Source organism: Microtus oregoni, unplaced genomic scaffold (genome assembly GCF_018167655.1).
Source record: "Microtus oregoni isolate MIOR12 unplaced genomic scaffold, Mior012 000020F_ref0000438, whole genome shotgun sequence".
NCBI classification, from domain to species: Eukaryota; Metazoa; Chordata; class Mammalia; order Rodentia; family Cricetidae; genus Microtus; species Microtus oregoni.
This window is the reverse complement of record NW_024543079.1, coordinates 39,554,092-39,571,030: the sequence shown is the minus strand read 5'-3', so window position 1 is coordinate 39,571,030 and position 16,939 is coordinate 39,554,092. Positions and strand designations below refer to the sequence as shown.

General features: G+C 42.4%; 1 protein-coding gene across 2 annotated transcripts in view; it reads right to left on the bottom strand.

Moving 5' to 3' along the window:
• Nphp1 (nephrocystin 1) overlaps positions 1-16,939 on the bottom strand; it is a 57,033-nt gene that overhangs the window by 19,211 nt on the left and 20,883 nt on the right. The window contains exons 7-12 of one of the 2 annotated variants that reach the window (XM_041670479.1): positions 15,929-16,041; positions 14,615-14,657; positions 13,689-13,776; positions 6,794-6,888; positions 3,529-3,657; positions 885-959 (exon numbers count right to left, since the gene is read on the bottom strand). In XM_041670479.1, the coding sequence (XP_041526413.1) occupies positions 885-959; positions 3,529-3,657; positions 6,794-6,888; positions 13,689-13,776; positions 14,615-14,657; positions 15,929-16,041 (543 nt within the window). The remainder of the gene's footprint in view (positions 1-884; positions 960-3,528; positions 3,658-6,793; positions 6,889-13,688; positions 13,777-14,614; positions 14,658-15,928; positions 16,042-16,939) is intronic. The other variant, XM_041670480.1, reaches the window with a different exon arrangement.

Here is a 16,939-nt window from a genome sequence, read left to right as displayed (position 1 = left end):
AGTGTAAGCTCCCACATGACTAGCGCAAGTGGCGTGCTCCATTTCATTCCACTCATACTTATCCACGCTTCCCAGCAGCCTGTACTCACATCCTTGGAAGACAGAAAACCCTACCCTTACCACTGCGTGTGCACAGGGGCAAACAGTGAAGGTCGGAGCCAAGAGACAAGACGTGCTCCCTAGAGGCAGGTGCGAGGGGAACCAAGGGCTTTGAGGAGTTGTGCCACCGAGGAGGACACTTGCTACATCAAGAGAAGTGGCTGAGCCTCCAGCATAGCTTGTGCCCTCTTCCTGACCCTCTGTCTGTGCTAAGTAAGACCTGACGCAGTAAGAGGAAGGGAAATGAAGGGCTTCCAGCGTACAGTGGAACAAAGGAGTGGGTTGTGGGAGGGGAGAGAATGCTCAACAATGAGTCCTTAGAGGTAGGAAGAAGTCAACCACAAACAGTACCATAAAAAGAACAAGACAGCCTTGACTCACTAGCGTCTGTGTGGAACTGACTCTGGCTGAAGCCCTAACCTCACCCCAACCCTGACAGGATCTGGGTGTGAGGCACTCGTCCCTGAGGCGCTTGCCTTTGATTTGTACCTAAGGGAAATACAGGTGCCATCAGCACAGTTGCTAGATCTCACTTCTGGAAAATACCCCAATCCTAATCTTAACTTCGTGCTTTCTGCTCCATCAGGGGACATTTCCTAATATTGAAATCCACTGAGAGAGGCGACTCACAGAAATCACAGCTCCAGTGACTGGGAGCTTGAGGGATTTTTGCCAAAATTGGCAAAGAAAAACAAAGACTACAAAGATTTCCATTTGACCCTACGCACTGCACGCTCCATGTCCCACAGTTTGCAGGTAAAGAAACCCACTCAGCGATGACTTACCTGGGGAGAAAAGGTCCATGTTTTGGGCTTTTTAGGCTGCCAGACTGCTCGAACTGTATGGATGTTGCTCAGAACCTGAAACGAGATTTTCTCATTTGAAACCACACTGTAGGAGCCTTTGAGACTCCTGCACTTCTGAGTTCCAAGGCATCAACAACGCTGCACTGAACAGCATAGACGTGGTGCTCTCTCTGTCTCTCTTTCTCTTTCCCCCTCTCTCTGTGTGTATATAGGACAAAGAAAACAGAAGAACAAAAGATTAGAAGGAAGAGAAAACCGAGCATACAGCTGAGGGTGGGGACAGTGCAGAGCATGCGCTCAGCATGCGGGAGGCCCTGAGTTCCTTCTACCAAGAGAAAATCAGCAAAGATGAAGCATCCAGCTGAAAGTCCGGGGCTCCTTTCCATCTCCCTGCTACCTAGGGTACCAGAGCCCTTTAGTGAACTGCTCAGAGACTTTGGCTGTGTCAGGGGAGGGGGGGACGTCTCCACAAATGCCACGTTCTTGCTTGGTATCAACAGCAGCACCTCTTATTTGCAGCAGTCTTAGATTTCTCGTGGAAGAATAAACAGTGTGAGGACGTGTGCTCCTACTAGATACACCTATAACATGAAATCTGATACAAATCAGTTTTATGAGTTACAATCTATGATTTTGGTATAAGTTTTATTATTTTCATGTATTAATAAAAAAAATTAAACTTCAAACTGAAGCATGATGTTGTGGTGTACATTTGTAATCCCAGCAGAAGCAAGAGGATGAATTCCAGCCTAGCCTGGGCAGGACATTGTCTCAAACGAACAAACAAAGCTGGCCTCTTAGCTCTTGTGAAAGGCCAGACCTGAAAGGCCAGACCGGGTGTATCTGGGAGACTGTCTCTAAAACAAACAAACAAACAAACAAACAAACAGCACTTCATCTCCTTTTGGTCACCAGTGGTTACCGGTTACACCTACAGGCAGTGGTTCTATACAGAGGTGTGGAAGTGAGGATCACAATTAGACATTCCACGTTCAATGAAGGATGAACTCATCCATCATATGTGGAAGTCCAAGGCCTCCTGCCTGCTTAACACTCTACCCTCCCGTCTAGCCCAGGACATTTGGTTGATTTTCGCCTCCTCCATCTCCCTCTGCAGCACCCTCCTAAGTTGCAACCATAATCCCTCAACATCATGCTCTCCTGTGCTGAGTGGAGTCCTAAGTGTTTCACTCGTATTAACTCACTTAGTCGTCCTCACATCAACCCTGAGGACAGTGTGAGCAAGGCCACATCATTTGGTCAGGTCTCATGCCAGCAAACGGTGGAGCTGGTTAGTCCTAAGTGAGCTGGCTCTTTATTTTGTTCAGCTGACAATGACACTTGGCCTTCCTGACCACCAGATTTTGCAGGATTTCTCTACTTATCTTTCTGTTAGTGCTATGTAGAGCTGTTCCATTTCTCACTACTGCGGCAAAATAACCGACCACAGAAACTTAAGGAAGGTCGGGTTCACTGGCTCATTGCTTGAGAGTATGGTGGTAAGAAAGTGTCTCTAGATGTGGCCACAAGATCTTGAGGCAGTTGGTCACACTGTGACCTCAACCAGGGAACAGAGAGAGTCCAATGCTGCTGCTCAGCTCACATTCCCTTCCCCTTTCATTCTGATTAGACAGAAAAGGGGAAATGCTGTGGGATGTCTCTCTGTATGCTGTGAATATGTGTTGTTCTCACTGGTTGATAAATAAAGCTGCTTTGGCCTATGGCATGGCAGGATAGAGCCAGGCAGGAAATCCAAACAGAGATACAAGAGAAGGGAGGAGTTGGAGCAAGGCACCATCCAGTTGCCCAAGGAACAACGTGCCAGCAGATTGGTAATGCCACAGCCACGTGGCAATAATTAGATTAATAGCTATGGGTTAATTTAAATGAAAAAGCTAGCAAGTAATATATAATTAATATCAAGCCTCTGAGTGTTATTTGGGAACTGGTGGGTGGGAGAGAAACATCTGGATACAGCCTGTGACCTAAGTCTATGAAATGTGCCATGCCTATTCTGCATGGGTCTTCCCTCTCTGGCTTAACTCAGTCTTCCACTCCTAGGTTTTTAGTTAAGTTGGTAGCTTAGACAACTTACTTTGAGTCTTTATTCTTCCCAGAATTTGCAGTTAAAGCTATAAATTTCTATCTAGGCACTAAGAATTTTCTCATAAAAGATATGTTTGTTTTAAAATAATCATTTAGACTTTTTTTGGTACTGGGTGAAAAACAGTCTCTAGAATCAGGGAGGAATAGAATGGAAAACTTTGTGTAGACATGGCAATGTTCTGTTTTCTTACTTAAGGTGTTGGTTACACCAGCGTATATATAATACTATATACTTTAATACTATAGTTAAGACCTGGGCTGAGTATAACAGTAGGAGATGAGCATTAGTACCTTAGATACATTAGCTCAGATAACATTGCCAGTGATATACCAATATCACCCCCAACAACTCAATGAATCAGGAGTTAAACCTACGTAATCAGAACCAGTATGGGTGTAAGAAGCCTTAATGTGTATATACTGTGTATGTATGTATATAAAATACATGGTGCTAATAAAATCCTTTCCCCTTATCCTGGAGTGACTTCACTTAGCTTCCAGTGGACTTGGTTCTTACCTTACTACCATCGAACAGACAGAGACGCACATGTCTACTGAGAACCTGTATGCTTGTTCCTGGGAGAGGAATCATTTTACAGCTCCAGAGGGTCAGAATCAAAGACACACGGCTTAGTCTTGACATAATCTGAAAGGAAAATTAAGCACAAAATTTATTACTATTATTTGTTATTTATAATAAAATCAATTAATTTTACATAACATCTTTTTTTGTTTTGTTTTTTAAGATGGTTTCTCTGTATAACAGTCCTGGCTGTCCTAGAACTTGCTTTGAAGATCAGGCTGGCTTCAAATTCACTGAAATCCGCCTGCTTCTGCCTCCCAAGTGCTGAAATCAAAAGAGTGCATCACCACCCCAGCTACAAAACATCTTTTATAAATACACCTTAAAAAAATAAATACAAAGCTAGGAACAGCAATTCACTCTGGAAATCTCAGAACTTAGGAGGTGAAGGAGAAAGACTGAGAGTTCAAGGCTAGCCTGGGCTACATGAGACCCTGTTTTAAAAACAAGCAAGCAAAGGAAGAAAAAGAAAATACATATAGATTTTTAAAAAAACAAGAATTTTACACAAACATATACACAGTTTTCAGTGAAGTACACTTAATATAAAAGACAGTCATTTGAGGTAAATTTTCATACAGCTATATTTGAAAGCTGCATTTTTTTTCCTTAATTACTTACAAACTGCAATAAAAAGGACATGCAGGAAGGACTCACAGGTAAAATAAATGATTCGACTATGGAATCAGTGTTCTAGTCTCCAGTCATTTCTATAACGTGTGTGAGCTATGCTGCGGTAGCTGTCCACAAGGAGCAAGCCAGTAAGCGGCACTCTTCTGAGGCATCCACTTCAGCTCCTGTCTCCAGGTTCCTGCCTCGAGTTCCTGCCCTGCCTTCCCTCAGTGCTGGAGGTGACCTGAGAGTTCTAAGAAGAAATAAACCCTTTACTCCCCAAGTTGCTTCTATTCATGGTGTTTTATCACAGCAATAGAAACCCTACTTAGGACAACCCCTTTCTGAGGCTTGTTGGAGTGGTTGCCTATAAGTTGTAGGTTAGCGGTTGTGGGACAATTCCCAGTGCAGCTTTCTTAAGTGAGAACCCATGCTGGGGTGGGGCTTCTCAGCGACACAACTACACAAGGCACCCATGCTTCTTCTTGAAGTGGCCCCATCGACTGGCTGGTTCACACCGGACTCCACAGAATTATTTCTTTGGCTCTTTGGCCTGTCATGGCCATCTTTATCTGGAGTGAGCAGAAATATCTCCCCAGTAACATCACACAACAGAGGTACTTCACCAAACTTTAAAACTAACGTTTATTGAGTTAACGTTTATTGAGTTCCTATGTGCCCAACATCGTTCTTTATCATTTAATCCCCACAATAACTCTGCTGAAAGAATTATTGCTATTATTATTAATCACTCCCTTTTTACATATGAAAAAAATCGAGGTAAAGAATAATTAAGATAGAGGGATGGACAGGGCTGGAGAGACGGTTCAGTGGTTAAGAGCACCAGCTGATCTTCCAGATATCTGGGATTAGATTACCAGCACCCACAAGGTGGCTCAGAACCATCTATAACTCCAGTTCTAGGGGTCTCAACTTCTTCTTCTTCTTCGGGCCTCTGCAGGTATCAGGCACACATGTGGTACACAGACATACATGCAGCTAAAACACCCAAGTACATAAAAATTATATAAAATTTATTTCTTCAGGAAAAAAATGACAGAACAGCCAGAGCTACATGGTGAGATCTTGTCTCTAAAAAAAATTAAAGAATGATAAAGATATAAACTTAGATCTACCATAAGACCCAGCTATACCAATCTTGGGCCTATACCACTCTTGGGCATATACTCCAAAGAATGCTTAACCATCATACCATAAGGACACTTGCTCTACTATGTTCATAGCAGTTTTATCTGTACTAGGTAGAAACTGGAAACGACCTAGATGTCTGACCCTCAACCAAGGAATATATAAAGAAAATGTGGTACATTTGCACGATGGAGTATTACTCAGCTGATAAAATAAAGGACAACAGAAAATTTGACGGCAAAAGGATAGAACTAGAGAAAAAATCATCCTGAGCAAGGTAACCCAAATCTGGGAAAGGCAAACATGATATGTACTCACTCACAAGTCGATATTATCTGTAAAATAAAGGATAACTATACTACAATCCGCAGACATAGACAGGCTAGGTATCAACGGGGGTTAAAGGGGACACCTAGAGCTCCCTGGGCAGGGGAAAACAAGAGATCTGTCAGTGGACTGGGGGTGGGTGCGGATGGGAACATGAGCAGTCAGGCTGGGGGAGTACCGAGGAGGAAAGTGCTGAGGGGACTTCTGGGGGTCATTTCAGAGTCCAGTGGAAGTGTAGGACAGGAGACTCTCTCAGGAGTCTACGGGAGGACCCCAGCTTAGACTCCTAGCAGTAACGGATAAGCAGCCTGAACTGTCCGCCTCCTGTGACCAGACTGCTGCCTGGCCCACTTGTTATCAGTGAGGATGGAAACAGACACAGACTCACAGCCAAACATTAGGGGAATTCGGGGAACCAAGGAGAAGAGGGGAGAGGAAGGATTGTAGGAGCGAGAGGGGTCAAGGACACCAGAAGAAAACTCACATAATCAACTAACCTGGGCTTCTAGGGGCTCCCAGAGTTTCAACCAACAGCCAGTGAGTCTGCATGGGACTGATACAGACATTCTGCTTATATGTTACAGTTCTGTAGTTTGGTCCTCTTGTGGGACTCCTAACACTAAGATCAGGGGCTGTCTCTGACTCTTTTACTGGCTTTTGAGATCCTACTTCTCATACTGTGTCACCTTGTCCATGCGAGGTTTTTAGTCCTACTGCACCTTGATATGTAATTTTTTCTTGATACTCATGGGGGACCTGCCCTTTCCTAAACAGAAATGGAGGAGTGGATTGGGGGGTGGGAACAGAGGGGAGGGGTAGGGGATAGGGCCTGTAAGGAGAGGAGAGAGGAGAAACTGAGGCAGGGATGTAAAATAAATAAATGTACTAAAAATATAAACTTAGAATTATTTCTTTTGTAATGAGAGAACAACAATAGAAGAGAAAGGAAGATAAAGTTGAGATACAAAGTTCAAATTATAAAGTATCTTTCAGAAATACACAGTGTATTCTCTGCAAAGCATTTGTCAATTTCCATTTTACATGCTATCTACACACTTGTCACAGGGCAGACACTGGGCGCTCTCATTTGACCAACGGCAAGCACACCTACCGTGCCTGCCTTAGCATCCCACAGGAGATCTCTGAAGGCCAGCTGCGATGTCGTGAGCTCCGGCTGTAAGAAGTAGCTTGCTTGAAACCGGTTCCCTGCAAAAATAACACCCCCTTTATTTTCTTACAAAAGAGAAATCAAAGTCAAAACCCTAAATCCATACTTTACACAACAAACCTAGCAAAAAAAAAATTTCTGAAAAGCCATGTACTCACTAAGAATTCAATTTCCAAGGCAGATGGACCAATATATGCTTCTATATTAAAATAGGACACAGAAATTAAGATAGAAATATATTAAGGTCACCTCAAGGTGATCTAAGAGAGTTCTAGAAGCTTAGACAAAAAGCTGCCTTATGATAATAAGGATTCATTCAAATACTTGTGTAAAATTTAAGAAATCTGCAATCACGTTTTAGAGATAAGGAAAATAATACATAATTAATTTTATTTTTAATTATTTTTTTGAGACAATGTCTCCTATAAATACCTAGCTGGTCTCTCTGTGTAGCCAAGGATGATTTTGAGCTTCCAGTTCTCTTACTTCTGCCTCCCACATGCTGGGATCACAGGCCTACAACTGAACTTCTTATTGTAGAAATCACTACTCACTCAAGAAAAAGTTCTGGAGCCAAGTCAGAATCAGAATAGTGCCCTTGTTAGCTTACAGCTGAGGGACTGACACATGAAGCCAACACATGAGTTTTCAGGGTGCTCAAATGTAGCAGAATATTTGTTTACACTGTGAAGAGTGGTTTAATAAAGAGCTGAACGGCCAATAGCCAGGCAGGAAGAGGTTAGGCCAGACTTCCAAGGACAGAGAGGACTCCGGGAAGAAGAAAGAAGGAGTCACCAGCCAGACAGAGAGGAAACACCAGCAAGATGGAAGAGAGGAAACACCATGTGACAGAACGTAGGTTAACATAAATTGGTTAATTTAAGTTGTAAGAGCTATTTGAGACAAGCCTAAGCTAAAGGGCAAACTTTCATGATTAACAAGACTCCTCCATTTGGGGCTGGCAACCAAAAAGAAAGTCTGTCTCCACTCAGGTAGTTTCAAGGGTGTGGGGAAACCAACATAACCATGGCAGGAATCCTGGGGAAGGATGGAAAGACACGGGAAAGAGCCACTTTATCAGAGGGAACCTCAAGAAGTCACTCCAAGGACAACTGAGCAGCTCAGGTACACACAGAAGACAGCTGTTACCATGGTTCTTCTTTACAACAGTTCATAGACAGATGTTCTTATGACACCTGTCACCATGGTTCTTCTTTACAACAGTTCATAGACAGATGTTCTTATGACACCTGTCACCATGGTTCTTCTTTACAACAGCTCATAGACAGAAGTTCTTAAAACACCTGTCACCATGGTTCTTCTTTACAACAGCTCATAGACAGATGTTCTTAAGACACCTGTCACCATGGGTCTTCTTTACAACAGCTTATAGACAGATGTTCTTAAGACACCTGTCACCATGGGTCTTCTTTACAATAGGTCATAGACAGATGTTCTTAAGCACTGGGAAAGCCCAAAATGAACAAGGGAACAAACAACAGGTAGAGAGAATACTTTGGAAAAGTCTTGCTATAGAGCAGGGCTTAATGGGATGGGGCTTGGGGGTTGGTCCTTAAAGGCAGCAGGATTAGATGTCCTGCTAATACTGATTAGGCACATACCAATGGGGGAAAGGCTGGAGAGGGTTGGCTAAAGATAGAGGTAAGGACAGCTGTCTTAGGGGTTCTATTGTTATGGAGAGACTCCATAACCACAACAACTCTTATAAAGGAAGAATATTTAATTGGAGTGGCTTACATTTTAAGGATTTAGTCCATTACCATCATGGTTGGAAGCAAGGCAGCATACAGGCAGGCATAGTGCTGGAGCTAAGAGTCCTACATCTTGACTAGCAGGCAACAAGAAGTGAACTGTCCACTGGGTGTGGCTTGAGCATATATGAGACCTCAAAGCCTACCTGCACAGTGACACACTTCCTCTAACAAAGCCACACTTAATAGTGCCATTCCTTTTAGGGGACATTTTCTTTCAAACCATTTGTGAAACTAGGAAAGCGGCTGGAACCCAGATGGCCACCCCTGATGCCACAGGGAGGGTGACGAAAAGATGAATCCTCAAGGGGTGAGATTCAGGGTTCTGGAGATGGCTCAGTAAGCAAAGCACTTGCCATGCGTGTTGTGGAATGATCTCTTTGTACACTGCAAAGATTTGTCACTCAGACTGGTTTAATAAAAAAATGAACGGCCAATAGCTAGGCAGGATTTCTGAGGAAAAGAGCATGCTGGGAAGAAAAAGGGCAGAGTTGCCAGCTGACAAGAGGAAACAGACATACAAGAAATGAGGTAAAAGCCATGAATCACGTAGTAACACATAGATGACTAGAGATGGATTAAGTTACAAGAGTGTTGAAGAAGGAGGCCACTTGCTCATTTCCTGGCAGTTCAGACCGAAAATAATCACACAGAAACTATATTATTTAAATCACTGCTTGGCCCATTAGCTCTAGCTTCTTATTGGCTAACTCTTATATCTTAATTCAACCCATTTCTAGTAATATGTGTATCACCATGAGGTCGTGGCCTACCAGCAAAGTTTCAGTGTGTCTGTCTCTGGTGGTGGCTCAATAGCTTCTCTGTAACTCTGCTTTCTTCCTCCCAGCATTCAGTTTAGTTTTCCCCACCTAATTTAACCCATTTCCATTAATCTGTGCATTAACACATGGCAGTGGCTTACCACATAAAGTTCTGGCATGTCTGTCTCTGGCAGCAGCTCCATGGCTTCTCCTAACTCCTCCTTCTCTCTCCCAGCATTCAATTTAGTTTTCCCTACCTACCTCTATTGCCTGTGCAGATCTAAGACAGTTTCTTTATTAACCAATGGTATTCATAGCATACAGAGGGGAATCCTACATCATAGGAGCTACTTAGAAACAAGTCTAAACTATCATCTGAGCTTTTGTTTTCTTTCTTTCTTTCTTCCTTCCTTCCTTTCTCTTTTCGTTTTGTTTTTTTCAAGACAGGGTTTCTCAGTAGCTGTGGAGCCTGTCCTGAAATTTACTCTGTTGACCAGGCTGGCCTTGAACTCACAGAGATCTGCCTGCCTATGCCTCCCAAGTGTTAGGATTAAAGGTGTGCCCTACTACTGCCTGGCTTCAGTTGAGCTTTTATAATTAATAATAAGTCTCCATGTCATGACTTGGGAGCTGGCAGAGGGATAGAAAAGTCCACCTACAAATGACACCAGACATTTGCCCATGTATATTCATGTAAGACCTGAAAAAGCTTTTAAAAAGGTTCTAAACACACAAAAATTGAGAAAATGCAGTTTCCTATTCTTGTGTCTCTCGTGCTTGCCGCAATACAGAGACACATCTCTCAGCAGTTTCCTGCGTGCTTGAGCGGCCAGTGCACCATGGGCTAAGCCAAATGGTGGGTTTCAGATTTTGCTCATGTAGACAGAAAAGGTTACAGATACGCAATAAAGCAGGTTCAGAAAGAAAAATCTCTAAACAGGTTACAGTGTGTTTAACAATGTGTATAGGCCTAAGGGAAAAAATAGGTATAGACAGTCATAGAAAAGTAGTTTAAAAATTCGAGTCCAGCCTGGTGTACAAGAGCTAGTTCCAGGACAGGCTCTAAAGCTACAGAGAAACCCTGTCTCGAAAAATAAAACAAAACAAAAAGAAAAGTAGTTTAAAAATAATAAAGTCTTTAAAGAGAGAGAAAAGTAATACAAAAGGAGGATAATCCATGTAGAGATGGAAATACACAGGGAGTCTTGATTGAACAAGATATAGCTCATAATCCAATGAGACATTAGACTATGGAAATTGCTAAATTAAACCAACCTATATATTTGAAGATGTCTTAACTTCAAAATGGAAGTCAAAAAAACATGTTGTGTTAGAGAAGAGGCTATGCTTTTGCTTCCACAGAACATAAAAGGCTGTGGATTCATTACAGATTAAGAGATCAGATTTTAACAGGGGAAACCTCCTCAGTAACAGGGGAAGAAACCAAAAAAAGGACTACAGGACAGGTAACTTGTAAGCCGATTCCTTGATATGGGAACAGCTCTGAGGTGAGATTAGACATGATAAATCTTGTGGGCTCCAGAGTCCTCATGACTCATTATACATTATTATATATGCCATCCTTTCATATAACATGAATAGGGATTTATATTACAGTTTTATTATACAGTACAAACAAATTATAAAGTTGATAGATGCCTTTTACCTGCTCAAACATAAAACAAAAAAATCATCTTTAACTGACTTGTGCACATGCACATTCTATACTTGTGTTAATACAGATACATATGGTACTTTTGAAAGTTTGTGTGTTTTCAGAGTAAGGGTATCAGACTACCAATGGGTAGCCCAGGTGATCCAGGATCTCAGGGTGCCTTCTGTTGCAGTTTCCTCAGAATTCTGTATCCAGAACAGCTTCAAGGCTGCTGGCTAAGATGGTCCAGCTTCATAAACTAGTCTAGTCAGTACTTGACCATCATCCTAATAGTCTCAGGGTCCCCCAAAGATGCCAGCATCCCCAGATATCAGGAAACAGTATAAAGAATGTAACATCCATATCCCTAAGAGATGGGGTGGGTAGTTTTTGGTCATTCAGTGGGTTATAGATGTTTGTCATCATTAAGTGGGGGTTGGTTTCAAGTTGGTTTTGGTCATGGCCAGGGAAAAACCTGAGAAAATAAGATTAGATTCAGGGATCTCTTTCTGAAGAGATAAGGGGGGATATAGTATAAAAATGATGGCATAAAATGATAGAATGCTGAGTCTACTTTTGAACAACCACTAGTCTCATATTTTACATTGGTATGGATTTTGTATACATATACAAATTTAAGGCAATTTTTGTTAGAACATACTATATAGACATTTCCACTCTTGTTTAATGTGTTGTACATATACAGTTCACTTAACAATGTAACAAAGTTCTAGTCCTTCAAAGTTGTTACAAACTATTTTGGATAATAAAGAAATATAGGTTAGTAGCTAATCACCCATTACAATCAAATTTGTAGTCATGTTAGGTATGTTTTTAAAAATCAGAGATATATTTTAGATAGACAGGTGATCTTCAAATACTTCAAAGGCCTACAGAATATTTAAAGCATTTAAAATGTTTTATTAACATAGAGCTTTTCGTGAGAATGAAATATGTCTGCTCCTGGCAACATCAATTTACTTTAGAAAAGATATTAGACATCAAAAAACCTCTAAATGAAGTTTGTTTTCAATGTGTTAGCCACTGGGGGGGGGGGCTGTTCTTACCTTGACTTCTGACAATATGCTGTACAAACTGGACAAGCAGGTACAAAGGAAAAAGACTGTCTAATTTTGCCAATAGAAGGTGAGACAGTCCTTCAAAATTCCTGCTTTACAGAAAAGTTTGTTAGATATTCTAGACCTGTAGGCCTAAGATGGATGCCCTAATGCTACAGAGGAACCTGGAGTGATTGTCCAGGAAGACAGATATCTCTGTCATTTCTATAGTTTTGGAAGTTGTTTGATCTGTACTTCCTGTTTATTAAGGTAACAATATATCTTTCTGGGGTTGTTGATGGAGTTTAAGACTAGATAGTCATAGTTATAGTTTTCCTTAGTTATGATAGAAGGTAAATTAGGCACAGAGCTTTGGACTCATCAAGACAGGATAGATAATGGAATATTTTCTCCAAATATGCCAAATACAAATGAACTGGACACTGTAAATATAATCCTTACCTGATAATTGTTCTTGGTTTTTTTTTGTATTTTTTTATATTTATTTATTTATTTAATTATTATGTATACAATATTCTGTCTGTATGCCTGAAGGCCAGAAGAGGGCGCCAGACCTCTTTACAGATGGTTGTGAGCCACCATGTGGTTGCTGGTAATTGAACTCAGGACCTTTGGAAGAGCAGGCAATGCTCTTAACCACTGAGCCATCTCTCCAGCCCCTTGTTCTTGTTTATAATTTTATTATGTTAGAGTTAAAACCCTTCCTTTACACAAAAAGGGGGAAATGTTGATCATTTTGTACACTGTAAAGATTTGTCACTCAGATGGGTTTAACAAAACACAGCCAGTCGGTGGTGGCATACACCTTTAATCCCAGCACTTGGGAGGCAGAAGCAGGTGGATCTCTGTGAGTTCAAGGCCAGCCTCATCTACAAGAGCTAATTCCAAAGTTACAGAGAAACCCTGTCTCGAAAAACAAAAACAAATAAGCAAAAAAAGCTGAATGGATTCGGGGCAGAGAGAAAGCTGGGAAGAAGGATAGAGTCACTAACTGACTAAAAGGAATAGACATGCAAGAAAAGAGGTGAAAGCCACAGTCACATGGCAACACACAGATGATTCAAGATGGGCTAATTTAAGTTATAAGGGGTAGTTAGGAACAAGCCTAAGCTATCAGCTGGGCTTTTATAATTAATAAGGACTCTCCATGTCATGATTTGGGAGCTGGCAGGGGGGACAGAAAAATCCACCTACACATGAGCATGAGGACCTCAGTTCTATCCCTCAGAACACAGGCAAGAGCCAGGTGTACTACAGCAGTACACACCCGTGGTCCCTGTGCTTGAGAGCAGAAATGGAGGGGATTCCTGGAGCTTGCTGCCTAGCAAGTGTAGCCAAACTAAGTGAGGGAGCCTCACCTCAAAAAATACAGTAGGAAACAATTTGGGAAGGCAAATGGTGTTCTCTGGCCTCATCACAAAGGAACACACATGCACATGCAGGTGCATTAAACAGACACACACATGGGAGGGGTAGATTTAGGATCTTCAGCTTTTCTGACAATAACAGAAAAATTAAAGTTCAGTTTTGACTGCTTAACTACAAGAGTGGAGACAGAAAGCCCCATGTTACCTTCATCCAGCAGCTGGGCGAGCAGGGATGGCCGGAACCCTGCAGGAATGGCTCCCATGGTGGCTAACGTTTCAGTCGTGTTTATCTGCTGAAGAGAGGAAAAGGAAATAGACTTATTTTCATTCCTCTCTTCGTCTGTGTAATACCTCAACACCATTTCAATCATAACCCAAAAGAGAAAAATACAAAACACAGCCTTCGAGGTAAGAAATACTGCAGTGTCGCCCCCAATTCCTCGAGGGTGACACTCACCATGAACCCTGGTCTCTCTAACGAATTTGATCTTCATAGTGACTAGAGTACAGAGCTCTGAGTTCTATGCCGGCGGCTCCATGGCACATGTGAACAAATGGTCACTAGTGCATCTGACCCACACCTTGGAATTGACGGATGCTTTGCACATGTGAACTTCTGCCCGCCCACACACAAGCACGTCCTTGTAATGAAGGGAGGGAGTAGAGTCAGGAAGGCGACTCGGTACACTGTTAATGGAGATGGCTTAGGGGCTCAGAGGAAGGATTTTCTTATGTTATATAATTTCTTCATACAATTATGGGTCATTTCTTATTCTGATGTCTTTTTTTATGTTTTTCAAATAGTTGAAATCTAATATCAGTTTCCCCAAAATGATAGAAGACTCCCGGAGGAACACAGGATAATCCCAAGCTCTTAAATCATATCACAGATGAGATGCTCTACTTCTCACACAGAAGGACCTAAAGAGAAACGCTATTTGGATCATGTGCCCAGCAGGCAGGAGATGCCTTATGCTCGGTATACCTTGCATCTGCTATGATCTCTGCTGTCCCCCAGTCTCTATTCTGCTCTGAACTCAGTCTGAACTACCAAGTAACAAACCAAATGTATCTTACTTGCTATTACATCACTATTATTAGACACAAAACACCAGACAGTTGATAACCAACCTCTGAGAGGGCTTTTCGAACAGCACTCCAGTGAGAATCAGTTCTAGGGAGACAAAGGAGCAAGGTCAGCACAGAGACCAGGTACACCTATTCCAACCGGGCATGCAAAGAAGTATGTAATCATCAATCAGTTTTGAAAACTAAACAGTTGTCTTAAAGAGGAGGCCAAGCTAGAACTAAATACCCCAAAAATCATTACAAAATTAAAGTAGCAGCACATGTCTCCATTTCATGAAAGTGTTGAATTTGTAGGGGAAAAGGGCCAGCCAGAGAAGCCCAGCTTGGCCCTGAAATCAGAGCCAGTGAAAGAAACACGCTGGCTCAAACATGAGCCAGTGAAAAGAATACTTTAACCCTGAAACCAGAACCAAAGAAATACACCCTGACTCTGAAACCAGTGCCAAAGAAACACACTTTGGCCCTAGAATCAGAGTCAGTGAAAGAAACAAATTTGGATCTGAGATCAGCCATCTCTGCCCCTAACCAACTAAACTATCCAATCCCTGAGCAGGGAAAACCAATCCCTCTTCTCCCTGGGAAAATTCCACCCCTAAGAAGCCATATATAAGCCCGGTGCCTGTTCAGTTTGGGGCTGCTCTTCTTCCCTTCCTGGAAGAGGCAGCCACACTCCTGGATTCTTCCTTCCCAATAAATCTCTTGAACCGGGTTTGGGTGAGACCTTCTTTCACCAGAGCAGGGCTGTAACAGTTTGGCCAGAAATGTCACTGGGGAAACCTTCCTCTGGCAGAACAGAGCTGCTACACTTTGGAGCAGGGGAAGATTTGCTACACTCCAGAACACTGGAGCAGAGCTGTTATGTTGGGGAAACCTTTTCCTACAGCAGGGCTGTAAGCTGCTACGCTTACTGTGACCTGTGCTGCTCCAGGACTCCCGACTGCTGACTGCCGACAGCCAGAGCCCTCGTCCACCCGAGCTGTAACACTCAGTATTCTCCGGCTCCCAACTGCCAGGATCCCTTTCCATCTGAGCTGTGACACAGAATTATTTATGATAGTAAAAATAAAACCAAGAGTTTCTGGGGCTGGAGACGGCTTACTTGGTAAAATGTTTGCCAAGCAAGTGTGGAGACCTGAGTTCAGTTCCCTAGAGCTGACATAAAAAGCCAAGCGTATGCACTGATCTCAGAGCTGGGGAGGTGGAGACAGAATGGTGCCTGGGGCTCAGTGAGCAAGCTCCAGGTCCCAGAGAGACCCAGTATCAAAAAGCAAGGTGCATGGCTCCAAGCACGCGTGCACACAGGCAGGCAGCACAGGCTTCTTTATGCTACCCCACTGCCCTCTCCCACCTCGTTACCTCTGCTTTACTTCGGCTCCGTTCGCAGTTTCATCCACCACCTCCACATCCTCTTCGCTGCCCTCCTTGCTGCCTTCTTCACTCGATTCTTGTTTGTCTTTTTTATTATATGGCTGAAAAATTGAGGACATGCAAAGTGAGTGTCAGGCAATACAAAATCAATCAACAAAAGTACCAGTGTTTTAAAGAAGACCTGTCATGGATGAGAATACTTGTATGTGATGGGGAACACGGAACACGTGTTTGCAAATTTCACTATTTGAAAAAAATGACAGGAAGGAATGGTAATTTCAAAACTTGGGAACCTGAGTCAGGAGGATCATGAATTCTAGGCTAGCCTGGGCTCCACAGCAAGTTCCTGTCAGAAAGAGAAAGGGAGGGAAGGAGGGAGGGAGGGAGGGAGGGAGGGAGGGAGAGAGAGAGAGAGAGAAGGAGACAAGTTTTATAGCCAACATAAATCACATATCTGTTTATGTTAGGTGGAATTTAAATTAAAAATTAAGAAAAGGATCAGTGAAAGTGCTGGAAGAAGATAATCATGGAATAAGAAAGCCCTTTTCAGAAGTAATATCAAATGTAAAACCAAAGTCATGAGTGAACACACTGACAGGTTTACATAACAAAAATACACACAGCTGGAAGTCAACAAAAATATCAGACACAAATGTCTGAAGGCTAACATCTTCATTAATAACATAGCAGCTGTTACATTCAATAAGGAAAGATATAAGTAGAAAACAAGGAGTTTAATAAATGCAAACAGAACAATAATGAGATTGGCTTTGATTACTACAGCCAGCACTGTCAAACATATAAGAAAACATTCCCAGGGGATGGCAAATTGGTGAAATAAATCAAATCCAAAAACGACTGTGTGGATTATCACCACAGCAGCTGCTTGCTCTCCATCTCCCCATCTCAATGCTGAAAGAATTTCAGACTGCAATAATGGTTACTGAGCACTGGGGAGGCTGAGACAGGCAGATCCCCAGGACTTGGTGGCCTACTTGG